General features: G+C 39.1%; 2 protein-coding genes and 1 long non-coding RNA gene across 3 annotated transcripts; all 3 read left to right on the forward strand.

Annotated features, from left to right (window-relative positions):
• Positions 1-6,483: 6,483 nt before the first annotated feature.
• Positions 6,484-7,179, forward strand: LOC138901440 (uncharacterized mitochondrial protein AtMg00820-like). Its single transcript, XM_070189203.1, has 2 exons — positions 6,484-6,652; positions 6,782-7,179. Exons 1-2 carry the CDS (start codon positions 6,484-6,486, stop codon positions 7,177-7,179), a joined length of 567 nt encoding a protein of 188 aa, XP_070045304.1.
• A 1,359-nt stretch (positions 7,180-8,538) lies between these two features.
• LOC138901441 (uncharacterized) lies at positions 8,539-10,355 on the forward strand. The gene is made up of 3 exons (XM_070189205.1): positions 8,539-8,590; positions 9,281-10,017; positions 10,077-10,355. Exons 1-3 carry the CDS (start codon positions 8,539-8,541, stop codon positions 10,353-10,355), a joined length of 1,068 nt encoding a protein of 355 aa, XP_070045306.1.
• Positions 10,356-12,669: 2,314 nt separating this feature from the next.
• LOC138900813 (uncharacterized) lies at positions 12,670-13,490 on the forward strand. Its single transcript, XR_011412107.1, has 2 exons — positions 12,670-12,773; positions 13,152-13,490. It is a non-coding gene; the product is annotated as an uncharacterized lncRNA (long non-coding RNA).
• Positions 13,491-13,900: the final 410 nt, after the last annotated feature.

Here is a 13,900-nt window from a genome sequence, read left to right on the forward strand (position 1 = left end):
CAATCCATTCACCATTTTGGATTACTCTAACCCCAGCCGGATCCTGATGTTCCGTCCTTGACTTAAACTACACTTGTTAGCCCCATAGGGCATAACTGAGATGGGTGTGGCCAATTATACATACCTCTGTTATAATTGAAGGTAACTCAAAATGCTTATATTTCTCTACCTGAATTCTAAATACTGATAATCTTCATTAAATGGGTGCCTTGTACCCTTCTTCATCTTGCTTCTTTTACTTGTTCAAACTTGTACCTATCTTCTGAATCACTCATTGCTTCTTTTTTTTCCATAAGAGCGGATATTCTTACCTTAAGGCTACTTATCAAGAAGCTTACACACATGTTCGGCTGAAAACTTTACATTTACTCATCATAAGCATGATACAAAATTGAGTTCATCGGACTCAATTCTTCCACAGCTATCTCTCTTACCAACCGTCTTTTTGGATGAAGATATCGTTGTATTACTAATAAGATAGAGTTTAGGAAATTGAGTTCTTACAACTGAGCTCTACCACACAATCTAGAGTAAGAAGAAAGATTGACAGTCCTAAATGCCTTGTAGCCTCCTCCTTATATGCGTGGTGCACAACACAACCATAAACAAGATTCTACTAAACTCGGCTTGTAGACTCCCTAGGACAGAACTGCTCTGATACCACTTATTGTCACGCCCCGAACCTGGGGGCGAGACCGGCACCCGATGCCACACCTATCCTTGTGTACCAACTTGCGACTAAAGGACTCTAAACATATAATGTCATACTTTGGCCATGGGCCACATTGCAAGGCAATTGTGAATGCTGACTAAACATCAATATAATGTTGAGCCGACAAGGCCGTCATAACTACTAAAGCTGGCAAACCAATAAAATATACATAAAAGGCCTACAAGCCTAAAATTATGCACTAACTGACAGGATATGTCTATAAGACTCTACTGATGGATATACTGTGATCGGAACAGGGTCCCGACCTACTCATATCATATATACATATATACACAAGATGTACATAAAGCTCTAGACCCGGCAACTCCAAAGGTCATGGAGCTTACCGATCAAGCTGAACTCGTACAACACCTAATGAGGAGGTCTACCCGTTTGTCTATCTAGACCTGCACGCATGAAATGTAGCGCTCCCAGAAAAGGAACTTCAGTAAAAAAATAATATACCGAGTATGTAAGGCAATATACTAAAACTAAACTAATAATATAATAACTGAAAGTAACTGGGAGTCAAAGATAATCTGAAGATATGCTCACCTACTGATACTGACTCAACTCTCTCAATATAGTAAGTAAAATAGTTGTTCGGCCTTATAAGGCTCAGTATATATAATTGCTCTGCCATAGTAGGCTCGCTCATAGGCGCTCGGCCATACTAGGCTTCGTATCTCGGCCAATTGGGCTCGCTCATAGGTGCTCGACAATAGTAGGCTCGGTATATAACCTACCGTCTTATCAGAGGTTGCCCAATAGTGACCCGCCCATCGATTATAACTCGATGGTAATGAAAATACTGTAATACTATATATATAGGCTCTCTGCTCTCTTGACTGGAAAAAGACAATACTCAATTAAATATAAAGTCCCGATAATGAGAATACTGTAATTTATGATACTAGGATAATGTATATAAATTCGGGAGTATGAACTTCTCTTTATGCCTCGTTATCAAAGACATGTAATTACGAGATCATGCCAAAATGAAGGAAGGACGTAGCCTTAATATATCTGAGTTGGTTCTCTTGACAATCCCTCTAATACACGTCAATTGCAACAACATGTAATCGGCAAGATTGGAGTATGGAAGAATCCGTATGATATTCTTGAGAAAGATTTTACCGTACTCCCTTAGAATCAAAATCTCACGTTGCGATAACATTAGGTAGACTTCGTATGAAATCTTTGAATCAATTTTGTTGCTATTGCAACATTAGCTTTGCTGAAGATTTAAGAATGAGAATTCCATCCGTTAGCTAACTTGTCATCCAACTTGCTGGTCTAAGTCTAAAGTGGCAAGCATTCCATAACTCATTATCCAAACCAAGTTATATTACCACTAAATCTCCAAAGTTATGCCATAATATGGCTGGTCTAATTTTCCAAGTTATATTACCACTAAATAAACAAAAATCTAAGGAACATTTTACGTGTAAACAAGTCATGTTGTGTCTTATGCATAATTATTCATATTGGTGCCACATTGGCTTAGCTTAATGCCAAGTGGCAGCCCCAACAAGGATCCTTATCCACTCATTTTCTTAATTAACTAGTTAATTCCCCACTAATCCAATAATTATCCAATTATCCACATAATTAAGAATTATCTCAAATTACTTAAAATGCTACTCAATTTTAACACAATTTGTACACCTTATTATTATGGTCATGTGGTACCTTGTATGGCACTAATCCATAAATACTAGGTATTATAGCTCGGACCGTAGTTTATCCCAAATTGTCAAATTTCATAGAAACTCATTTTCTTCTATTTGCTTTCCCTCTCACCTTCACGAATTTACTTATCCCTTATTTGAAATAGCATAATACTTATAATCCTAAAATAATCTCATTCCCGAGCTTACGTCGATTAACTTACGACGAAACTTTAACGTACAAAAATACGTGATGTAACATCTCATTTTCGAGCTTTCATCAATTTATTTATGGCGTACTTTCATGTACAAAATATATGGGGTGTAACAATTGTACCTTTCTTAAAGTGATTTACTTGTAATTCCTACTTAGATTAGCTAGAAGCATTGTATAGGAAACCTTTTGTAAAACCATAAAACTTGTGTTTGTGTCTTGACTAGAGTTAGTCGAGTTGTGAGCTTTGTAATAGAGTTATTACAAAGAGGCTTGTAATTCAGTTATTACAAGTGAGTGAGGGATTATGGTGTTAATTCCTAGGTAACAATAGTTTATAATCAGAACTTTCTCGGTTAGTGAAGTTGAAATCCTACGAGTGTAGGTCGTGGTTTTTAATCTTGTGAGTTGGAAGTTTTTCATGTAAAACTCTGCTGTGTCATTTACTTATCTTTTTGTGTGTGTTCTGTGGGAACTGATAGAGAACCCGGTTTTCTATATAGTTTGGTGGACCCTAAGTTTCTATCAATTGGTATCAGAGAAGGTTCTTTCTATCAGGCTAACACCTAAAAATTATCCTCATGGCTGCTCCACCAAACTTTGAAGAAGGTCAATCTACCTACAGACCACCAAGATTCAGAGCTCTAGGACGTTATCTACAATGGTCCTTTCATTCCTATGAAGACCATTGGGGACGAGGAGTGACAGTTCCCAAGACTAGGAAGGAGTACAATGATGCTGACCAAAAGGCAATAGAGAAGAACTTTCGAGCAAAACAAAATCCTCGTTTGTGGTATTGGATTTGATGAATACAACAGGATTTTTGCCTGTCAATTTGCTAAGGAGATCTGGGAATCTCTCCAAATAGCACACAAAGGGACAACTCAAGTCAAGTAAATCAAAGATTGACATGCTAACCACTGAATATGAACATTTCAAGATGAAGGATGATGAGTCCATTCAGGACATGCACACTCGTTTCACCTCTATCATCAATGAGCTCCATTATCTGGGAGAAAACATTCCAAGGAACAAACATGTCAGGAAGATACTCAGTGTATTACCTGGTTCCTGGGAAAGCAAAGTAAATGCTATCACGGAGGCAAAGGATCTACACAAGTTGATCATTGATGAACTCATTGGTAATCTGAAAACTTACGAAATGAAGAAGAAGAAGGATCATGAGATAAAAGCACCCAAAAAGGAAAAGACTTGGTCCTCAAGACAGACAATAATGACTCAAGTGGTGAGGATGCTGATATGGCTTACCTGACAAAAAGATTTCAGAAGATGGTTCGCAGAAACGAAGGTATTCCAAAAAGGGGCATCTCCAGTAAGCCAAAAGGGTATGAATTATGTCATAAGTGCAGGAAGCCAAGACATTTCATCAAGGATTGTCCTCTCCTCAAGCAAGATCAGTATAAACATAACACAGACAAAGCAGCCAAGAGGAACCCGAATCCTAACAAAAGATTTAAGAGAAAAGTTATCGCTGACAATAGTGTGAAACAAGCTCTTGCTGCATCGGGAGACTCTTCAAGCGAATCTAGACAAGATGATGAACAAGGTGACAGCTCCATGATGGCAGTAGAAAGTGAAGAAACTTAATATGATTCTATTTTTGCCTTGATGGCAAAATTCGACGATGATAAAGATGATGATGATGGGATAAACTTTATAGAAGTTCAAAGAAATTTGAAGTCTTGCCCTCAGAAAAATCTTATATCTTTGGCTAATATTTTAATTGATGCTTATCATAGTCTTATAAATGATAAAAATGCTTCAACTATGGAACTAGGAGAGGTAGAACATGAGAGAGATGATTTGGTAGTTGTAGTGGTAGATCTTAAAGAAACCATCGAGGATTTAAAGAAAGAAAAAGATGTTCTGACTAAAAAAATTGAAAATGTAGACCATGAAAGAGATGACATGTTTGTGGTAGTTGTAGATCTAGAAGAGACGATTTAGTAACTAAAAGGGGGAAACAACTCTAGGAATAGTCAAAAGGGAAAGGAAGTTGCAAGTGAGGCACACCTTAAGCTTAAACATGAACTCAAGTCTGTGAAATCTAGTCTATGTGCTGAACTTGAAAGAAACAGACAACTTCAAAAAGATCTAGGCAGAGTTAAAAATGACCTAGAAAAATCTCTAAAGTGGACCTGGTCCTCTGATGCAATTACTACCATGTATACAAGTAATTATGGGAACAGGAAGGGAGTTGGGTTCCGAAAGGAAAAGACTCCCTACAATCCACAGAGCAAATATATTAATGTCCCTGATAACTAGCTTTGCACTCACTGTGGCAACACTAGACACTTTCAAGAAAATTGTAAAGCTAGAATTCAATCCCAACAAAAAAATAAGGTTTTTGATGAAAAGGTAACTACTGCTAAGGAACCTGGTCTCTCCATTAGAAAACATATTTTTCCTGCCTGGACAAAAAGAAGATTAATTCTCCCCTTTCCTCACTATAAGGGACCCAAACTTGTTTGGGTTCCTAAGTCTAACCTTTGATTTTTCTGTGCAGGTAGCAGTGAAAGGAAGCAGCCAAAAATGGTATATGGACAGTGGCTGCTCCAAGCATATGACTGGAAGCATTGATGATTTCTTTTCACTCAAAGACCTGCAAGGAGGAAGTGTGTCCTTTGGCAATGGAAAAAAAAGGATACATTTTGGGAGTAGGAAGAATTGGGAAGACACTCACTCACTCAATTAAAAATGTGTATTATGTGAACGACTTGAAATATAGCATACTGAGTGTTTCCCAAATCTACGACAAAGAAAACAAAGTGGAATTTGTGTAAAAAATATGCACAATCACAAATCTTGTGACTGGTGAAGTGGCCCTGGTGGCTAAAAGATACAAAAACATTTATGTTGCTGATTTTGAGTCCTTGCAACATGGGGATATCACTTGTCTGAGTGCTGTTGATGATAATGCTAAACTATGGCACAAAGGATTAGGTCATGCAAGTTTTACGTTGCTGAACAAATTGGCCAATAAGGACCTAGTCCGTGGCCTGCCCAAGTCAAGCTTCAAAGATCACAAGGTATGTGATGCATGTGTAAAAGAAAAGCAAGTCAGATCCTCCTTCAAGCCCAAAAAGGAAGTCAGTACCTCAAGGCCACTTGATCTCCTCCATATGGATATGTGTGGACCTTTGAGGGTGCCAGTAGACTAGGAAAGAAGTATATTTTTTTATAGTGGACAATTATTCCAGATTCAGCTGGACCATGTTCCTTAGAACCAAGGACGAAACTTTTCCAGTGTTTGCTGCATTTGTGAAGAAGACCCAGGTGAAGATGAGCCATAATGTTGTGTGTATAAGATCTGATCACGGTACAGAATTTGACAATGCAAAATTCGACGAATTCTGTGTTGAGAATGGCATAAGTCATAATTTTTCAGCTCCAAGAACACCTCAACAAAATGGTGTTGTAGAGAGGAAAAATAGGACACTTGAAGACATGGCAAGGACAATGTTGATTGACAGTGGCATTGCAAAACGTCTCTGGGCAGAAGTAGTCAACACTGCCTGCTACTTGGTGAACAGGTGCATGATCAGGTCCCTCCTGAACAAAACCCCATATGAGCTGTTGAATGGGAGGAAACCCAAGCTAACACACTTAAGGACATTTGGTTGCAAATGTTTTGTCCTCAAAAATGGCAATGAAGCACTTGGAAAATTCGATGCCAAAAGTGATGACTCTTTCTGGGCTATTCATCACAAAGCAAAGTCTACAAAGTTTACAACAAAAGAACTAAATGTGTTGAGGAAAGCACACATGTGATCTTTGATGAATCACACCACCTATGTGAGAAAGATTCACATGATAAGATTTATCAAGACGGTGAGCAGTCACTGATTCCTGGTGAAGTCATTGATATGGAAAATGGAAAGGCTGACATGATACGTCCAGTCAAGGAATCAAATGGTTATGGTGCAATTGTATCTCCGAATGATGTAGAGGAACCTGGTTCCTCAATCACAACAACTAAAGCTGAGAAGAAAGTTGTTGATGTTGTGCAGGGAACCACAGATGTTGAGCTGAGAAGTGGGACTCATGTCAACAATGGATCACATTGAGAAGAACCTCGACCCTCTCACAATGAGATTCAGGTGTCTAACTGGAAGCACAAAAGTTCACACCCTCTTCAAAATGTGATCACTCCTCTTGACTTAGGGATTCAAACTAGATCAAAGTCAAGAAACTCACTTTCCTTCTCAGCTTTTCTCTCTCAAATTGAGCCCAAACATATCAAGGAAGCATTGAAAAATGTTGACTGGATTACTACAATGCAAGATGAACTCCATCAATTTGAAAGGAACAACGTATGGCACCTAGTTACTCGACCTGCTGACAGAACTGTTATAGGAACCATGTGGGTATTCAGAAACAAACTTGACGAGTTTGGAAACACAACAAAGAACAAGGCAAGGCTAGTAGTTCAAGGCTACAATCAAGAAGAAGGGATTGACTATGATAAAACTTTTGCTTCAATTGCTCGAATGGAAGCCATCAGATTCCTCATTGCCTTTGCATCTTATATGGAATTCAAATTGTTCCAAACGGATGTCTAAAGTGCATTTCTGAATGGTTTTCTAAAAGAAGAAGTCTTCGTCAAGCAACCATCTGGCTTCGAATGTCATGGGCATCCTGAGTATGTTTTTAACCTTGATAAGGCTTTATATGGGCTGAAGCAGGCTCCTCATACATGGTATGAAAGGTTATCAAAATTTCTCCTAGAAAAAGGCTTTACAAGAGGAAAAATTGACAATACCCTATTTCTGAATAAACTGGGGGGGGGGGGGAACATGCCCATTGTGTAAGTTTATGTTGACGACATCATCTTTGGTGGAAAAAATGATTCTCTGTGTGAGGATTTTGCAAAGCTCAAGGGAAGTGAGTGTGAAATGAGCTTGATGGGGGAATTGAATTTCTTCTTGGGTCTACAAGTCAAGCAAACTCCTAAAGGCACAATGATAAGTCAACAGAAGTACATCAAAGAGCATTCGAAGAGATTTCAGATGGAAAACTCAAAAATCATATATACTCCTATTGCCACTGCCACTCGTCTGGACATGGATGAAACTGGTTCTCATGTGAATAAGACCATGTATAGAGGTTTCATTGGGTACTCTTGTATCACACAGCAAGCAGACCGGATATCATTTTCAGTGTGGGACTATGTGCTAGGTTTCAATCTAATCCAAAGGAATCTCATCTGAAAGCTGACAAGAGAATCCTGAGGTATCTCAAAGGAATGCAAGACCTGGTTCTACACTATCCCTCAAGAGATAATTTCGACTTGATCGGGTGTGCTGATGCTAATTATGCTGGTTATCTGGTGGATATAAAAAGTACTTCTGGTATGGCACACTTTCTGGGATCGTATCTAATTTCATGGGGTACAAGAAATCAAAACTCAGTGGCTCTTTCAACTGCAAAAGCTGAGTATGTGGTAGTTGCCTCTTGTTGTGCTCAATTGTTATGGATCAAGCAGCAGTTAGAGGATTTTATTGTATTTTCTAATTGTGTGCCATTACTGTGTGATAACACCAGTGCTCTCGATATGGCAAAGAACCCAGTTTAGCATAAGAGAACAAAGCGCATTGATGTGCGACATCATTTTCTCAGAGAAATGTTCAAAAAGGGCTTATCTGCATGACGTTTTTCAGCACAGAAGATCAAATTGCAGATATCTTCACCAATGCACTAAGTAGAGAGCACTTTGAAAAGAATTGTTGGGCACTGGGGTTGATAAAATAAAGCTGAGCACCTGGTCCCTCAATGATTGACTATGAAAGAAATGAACAGGTAAAATAGCTAAAAAGTACTTTCTGGCACGTTCTAACTCATTTCTATACCATTACAGGCAAACACGCATGGCAATTACAGAGCAAACAAGAAGTTAATGGTATTGCATTTTGGTACAAGGGATGAGGCTCACATTTACTAAAGTAGTCAGGGAACCTGGTGCCCTTGACACAGGTTAGTAGTTCCTTTGTCCTCTCATGAACAACTTTTTAACGGCTGAAAAAGTGCCACGTCATTAAAATGTGAGTTTCTCTTTTTTCTCTTTTAGAATCCAAGTGTCGTAACCATTACTAAAAGACCCGTCTAGCCAGAAAATCAATACCCGTTCCTAACCTGTCCTTCACCCTTTTTAAATAAATCCAAACGTTGTCACTCTCATAACTGTTCACATTAAAAGCCAAAATTTCCCTTTTTCTCTCAACAACCAAACACTTCCTTTTCATAAACTCTCACTACTCTTCACCATGTCTAAGAATTTCGAAGCCTCAAATGTCTCCAGTGTCATCCCCATTGTGTCTTCTTCTCTCGAAGCACCAGTGATAGAGCCTATGTCCCATATGCCACCCAATCCAAACCCTAAACAAGATTCCCAACTACCTATTGCTTCTTCTTCTACCCAATCAAGTTCTGGTTCTCATCGGCGTCGCAAAATTTTGAATCCCAAGAGGTTTGTGGCTGTGACCTCTCCTTCTGCCTCATCAGAAAAAATGGTTGAGAGAGAAATAGTTGACGGAGAAAAAAATCACGAAGTCTCCAGTCTGCAAGTTTAAGAGACCTCTAAGGCACAACAAAGTGTGGCTCACAGTGGTGAAGAATCAGCGCCAATCACCCCAAACCTTGACTTGAATGTTGCTGATCCTGCAGGTAATATCCCTCTTGTGTCATCAGAATCTACTTTGTGCTTGAATGAACAAGAGGCCATAGAAAATATGTTATTAATAGCTGTTGAGGGAAGTTTGGTTGGTGGTTATGAAGGTGAGTCTGAAACCATTGGGTCTCAGGGGGAAGGTGATAGTCTACAGGTAGAGGGTAGGGAACCTGTGCCTGTTGAAAATCTAGCACCTGAAAGTACTACTGGGGAACCATATGAGGGACCTGATCCCTCAGCCCAAGAGGAGCCCTCTGCTCCTACTTGGGATGAAACCCCATGTTCTTCAAAAGAACCCCAGGTCAGTACTAATCCCGCACCCTCTCCTCATTTCTATGATAAGCCATTGACCATTGTCTTTCCTGAGATGAGATCTCTTTCTGAGGAAGAGAATAAGGATAGTGAGGAAGATTATGACAATATCTCTGTTGCTAGTTTTATTGCTCCTAGGAGTAGTAGGGCAACTCCTAAAAAGCCCACTCCTAAAAGACCTACGACTAGGCTGCAAAAGAAGGAAGCTCTTGAATCAGTTATGAGGAAAAACAAAGAAGAAAAGAAGAAGAGGAGGTTGGTGAAGGGTGCAAAAGTAGTGAATGAGAAGGTAGTTCCTCCAGCACTTGTTGTTGATGTTGATGAGGAGGTAAATGAGGAACCTGGTTCCTTAATTCGTAGGTTTTCTAAGAAACCTACAGTTCCAAAATCTATGAAAGAGTCATCTATAAGAGTGATAAAGGTTAGCAATGTTGAGGTGGAAAAGTCTGGTGAGAAGTGGCTGATGAGTCTGGTGAGAAGGTGTCTGAAAAGTCTGGAGAAAAGGTGTCTGAGAAATCTATGTTTGAGAAGGTGTCTGAGAAATCTGTAGAGAAAGGAAAAAGTGTGAGAAAATCTATGAAACGGAAGGCTGGTGCCAATGAGAAACCTGGTTCCTCCAAGAATGCCAAGGTGGGTGTGACCAAGGATGCATGGAGAGAAAATCTGAGAAACCAGAAGGTGTTGTGGGGCAGAACATTTACTCATGATATTCTTGATATGACAGGAATGCGTCAACTGGTTGATATATGTGAATTTTAACAGGGACACATTTGTTCACTAATGAGAGTCCTATGGTGTATGAGGCAGAAGTGCGCAGTTTCTATGCAGATATGTTCACTGTAGCAGATGACAACATATGCATGAAGGTGAATGGTGTTGACTTTGTGATGGATGAAGATGTGTTGGGAAAAATTCTAGCAGTGCCTACTGGTGGCATATCATCCATTGAGGGAACTTGTTCTCCAAACTTCAGAAATGCTATTTTGAAGGATAATAGAGTACAGTACAGGGAACGGGTACACAAGAAGGCCCTCATTCCAGTGTACCAAATGTTGTTTGAAATGGTGAACAAGGTTTTTCTCCCACGCGCAAAAAGGCATTCCATTACGTCACGAGCAGACTTGTTTATCATGAAAGCACTAGATTCCTACACCACTATAAACCTGCCTGGTCTCATGATAGAGCATATGAAGAAACTGGCAGATTTTAAGGATAGTAATCATGGGTTGCCTTACAGGTTCCTACTCTCTAAAGTATTCAACTTCTTCAAAGTCCCTTCGGGAAAGGCTACAGTGGGTACTCGCAAGCAAGCCTTCTCTAAGACCACCTTAGAAGAGTGTGAGTGTATTGATAAGAAAGGAGGGGTTGGCAGCAATTCCACTCTCTCTCAACTGATTGAACATCAGAATATTGCCAATGAAGAGATAAGGAAGTTGAAGGTAAGGAATGCTATTCTCGAGGGCCAGTTTAGTCAGGCCTAGGAGGCACCTGATTTCAGCAGTGTACAAGGCACGGAGATTGCCCGTCTGACCAAGGAAAATGCTGATCTCAGGAAATAGGTCGAGGACCTGAAGGAGTGCTTGCTTAACGAGCAGACGTCAACAAATGCTCGAATGGATATCCTCCTTAGAACCCTTTCCTCTTCATATATGCCTCCCCCTTCCAGTGCTCCTTAAAATCGTTCTCTTCCCAGTGTTCAGTTCAAGTTGTCTGTCCTCTGTTTTGGTCTCTTTTGTTTTGATGTGTTTAGTGGCTGGTACTTTTTCTATTGTTTTATTTTGTGGATGGCTATGTAATAAATGGTACTGCTAATTCTGCTCCCTATTTATTTCAAAATTAATAAATATCCCGTTCTTTTGCTATGCATGCCTTGCTCTTATGCTCTATTCTTAGTCATGTTTGTATGCACACATGTGGCATGGGTTAAGCATGCTGGACTTCTTTTTGCTTATTACTTGTTACTAATCTTTTTATGATGCCAAAAGGGGGAAAAGTAATTGAGGGGGAACAGGTTCAAGTGGGAATACAGAATTGAGGGGGAACAGGTTCAAGTGGGAATACAGAATTGAGGGGGAACATGTTCAGGGAGAATACAGGAAATATTTATGGTTCTTTGGTTCTCAGGGGGAATTTCAATTACAAGTTTATCATCATCAAAAAGGGGAATATTGATAGGTTATGTGTCTTGTTATGTTTTGTTGATCTAACAAACTTAATATTAAGAACCAGACAGGGAACTTGTTTCACATCCTTAAAGTACTCAAGACCAACAAGTCTCAAGTCTGGGACATGTTCCAACACTCAAAGTCATAAAAACAACAGAGGAAAAATATGGACATCACTTCCCGTGCTGACTGTACTAGTCAACGTCCCATAGCTGTAAAATCGCTGCAACTATTCCTCTGCATACACGCGACAGTGCAAATAGTTCAGTAGTCACTTTATGCGGAATGCCCTTGTACCAAACATGATTGCATCATTCAAGTGATGTCACTTGTGTAATATTAACATGAAGAAAAGGGAAAATAATGCACTTGCACATTCCATAATTCATCAAGCTTTCTCCCAAGTGTGTTGTCAACTTGCAAGTGACATTCATGGCTTCAAGAATAGATAACATCATAACGAAGGACCAGTTTCCTGCATTGAGTTATTACATGTCCATAGTTATGTTGTACCTTTGTTAAAGTGATTTACTTGTAATTCCTACTTAGTTTAGCTAGAAGCATTGTGTAGGAAACCTTTTGTAAAACTATCAATCTTGTGTTTGTATCTCGACTAGAGTTGATTGAGTGGTGAGCTTTGTAATAAAGTTATTACAAAGAGGCTTGTAATAGAGTTATTACAAGTGAGTGAGGGATTACGGTGTTAATTCCTAAGTTACGATAGGTTGTAATCTGAACTTGCTCGGTTAGTGAAGTTGAAATCTTACGAGTGTAGGTCGTGGTTTTTAAATCTCGTGAGCTGGGAGTTTTTCACGTAAAACTCTGCTGTGTCATTTACTTATCTCTTTGTATGCATTCTGTGGGAATTGAGGTTCTCTATATAGTTTGGTGGACCCTAAGTTTCTATCAGAAATTACGCGGGAAGAGGTTTATTTTGGTGTCTTCTGCAAATTTGATTCAAAGGGCTGCACGCTTTCGCAGATTGTTTAAATCTTTAGCTTTGCCTTCAAAGGTCTGTCATTTTATCCAAGAAACCATATTTTTGTCTTTCTGTTTATTGGGTGTGTCATCAAAGTGCTAAATTTAAAGTAGATGAAATAGAAAAGTTTCATTTAAAGTGTTGAGACAGTTTTAATATTCTTTTTTCTGCTTTTCATAGATGGGCTGATCAAGGTTCTTATTTTTCCCAAATCCCATTACACATAAAATGCAAACAAAAAAATATTAAAGCAAGAGAACAGTATGGTATGCAGGGAGCTCTGGGTATGCAGTAACACAGAGGAAAAACAAGATAAAGAAAAGGAAATGAGAATAGCCAAAAGTTTTGGATAGAATTTTAAAGAAAATGTTAACCTTATGTCCAATCAGAGACCTCTGCCGTTGATTGTAGGTTGAATTTAGATACTACACGGCTCAGACGGCGGCAACTTCTTTACGACATTCTGTTTACAGGTACATTGCATTTCATTTGGTCGGAAAATTACTCATACTTGTATTCATTTTGGAAATTTGGACCCAAGATACGCCTTTTCTAATATTGGGGCTTGGTCACTTTTCACATTATCGTTTGCTGATGTTGATTGGGACAATCTTGGATTCGGCTTAATGCCCACTGATTATATGTATGTGACAAAAAGCATTGAAGATTGGCATTTCGAACAAGGCCAACTTAATCGCTATGAGAATATCCAATTGATCCCCTCTGCTGGTGTCTTAAATTATGGACAAGTTATTCTTCAATCTTCTTTACCAACTCAATCTTTTTTACAAACTATGCAAAAATTTCTTTGTCTCTCGAATCGGTCTCCAAACATCCCGAATCTAGCCACAAGCAGTACAATACAATTAACATAGGCTAAAGGAATCAATTCCATAAGAAAAACACAAAATTATAAGCAAAAATCCGAAATTGGCTCAAACCGGCCCCCGGGCCCACGTCTCGAAATCCGACAAAAGTCACAAAACCTGAAAGCCCATTTACTCACGAGTCTAACCATACCAAATATATCAAAATCCGACACTATTTGGTCATCCAAATCCCCAGAATTCACTCTCCAATTCTCTAGCCCTAATTGAAGAGTGAATCAGTGAGGAAACATCATTATTGAAGATAAATGGATGCAAGGAGCTTACCTCAAT

This window comes from Nicotiana tomentosiformis, chromosome 11 (assembly GCF_000390325.3).
Source record: "Nicotiana tomentosiformis chromosome 11, ASM39032v3, whole genome shotgun sequence".
NCBI lineage: Eukaryota > Viridiplantae > Streptophyta > Magnoliopsida > Solanales > Solanaceae > Nicotiana > Nicotiana tomentosiformis.